Source organism: Brassica oleracea, chromosome C2, assembly GCF_000695525.1.
Source record: "Brassica oleracea var. oleracea cultivar TO1000 chromosome C2, BOL, whole genome shotgun sequence".
Taxonomy (NCBI): Eukaryota; Viridiplantae; Streptophyta; class Magnoliopsida; order Brassicales; family Brassicaceae; genus Brassica; species Brassica oleracea.
This window is the reverse complement of record NC_027749.1, coordinates 29,702,707-29,703,933: the sequence shown is the minus strand read 5'-3', so window position 1 is coordinate 29,703,933 and position 1,227 is coordinate 29,702,707. Positions and strand designations below refer to the sequence as shown.

The following is a 1,227-nucleotide window of genomic DNA, read 5'->3' as shown; positions in this document are numbered from 1 at the left end:
TCTAGGCCATGCTTAGCATTCCAAGTGCTCTTCTGTGCCACTGCGTGGCTTGTACAACTAATTTCCGAGCCTCCTGATATGACATGGATTACTCAAGTTGGCGAGGCGGGAGCAGCTTCAGTGGGCTTCCCCGTCATCCCTTTGGTTAGGTGGCCCTTGGCCTTTTCGGAAAGGAACTCCCTGAAGTGTATTTTCTTAAGCAATACGTTGACCTCGATCCTTAGTGCGATGCACTCCTCCGTTTTGTGACCGTGGTCACGGTGGAAGTCGCACCAAATACAAGGGTTCCAGAAGGAATCAGGTGCGTTCATCTTCTGAGGCCATTTGACATGTTGGCCCATCTGCCTCAGAACATTGATCAGCTCCGGCCTTGAGATGGAGATGTGAGAGATGTTTGGCTACGTGGACGCTGCCATCCTTTCTCCTTTCTCAATCGGCCGGTTTTGGTATATGCCCCGGCTTCTGTTCCCAGAATTCATGGTTGGTCTTGGAGAGGGTCTCTCCTCTCGCTCTGTTCGGTCCGATCTGACCCCCTTGGGGTCTCGCTTTAGCTGCGCCTTAGTGAGACTGGCGACATCTTCCTCCCATTTTACATGTGCCCAGGCTCGGGATAACACGTTTTCCATGGCCTTGCAGTGGTATTTGGTCAGCTCCTTATAGAGGTCCCCGTCGGGGAGCAAGCCTCTCTTGAAGGCAGAGATTGCAGTGGGGATATTATATCTAGGAATGGCCACCTTCTCTTGATTGAAGCTGGCTATGTAGCCTCGCAGAGGTTCAGCCCTATGCTGGAGGATTTCGTATAGACCGTCAGAGATTCTCTCCAGGTGTCTGCTGCTGGCGAATTGCTCCACGAAGTTGTCACTGAGGATAGCGAACGAGGATATGAACCTGAAGGGTAGGTTGTTGTACCATTGCAAGGCGGGTCCGATCAGGGTTGAGCCGAATCCCTTGCACATGGTAGCTTCGCGCGACTCCTTTGGGAGTGCTAAGCGAGCATCCTTTGTCTGTATTGGGCGACATGATCGTCCGGATAGCTGGGACCGTCATACGCGTTTATGCCGGGAAAGGAGAATTTCCTGGGCATTTCGATCAGGGTGATCTCATCCGTGAAAGGAGTATCGGCGTAGGAGTCGGTGTTGCTTTTCCGGATGGGGGGAGCTACCTGCTACTCCCTAAATTGAAGGATCACTTTAGTTGGGTGTTGGATATGATCCGAGAAGGCAAATA

The 1,227-nt window shown here is 52.1% G+C and overlaps 1 protein-coding gene across 1 annotated transcript; it reads right to left on the bottom strand.

The window, feature by feature from the left end:
- Positions 1-398: 398 nt before the first annotated feature.
- LOC106323967 lies at positions 399-956 on the bottom strand. The gene has a single exon (XM_013762002.1). The coding sequence runs from the start codon at positions 954-956 to the stop codon at positions 399-401; it is 558 nt and encodes a 185-aa protein (XP_013617456.1).
- Between the last annotated feature and the right edge of the window lie 271 nt (positions 957-1,227).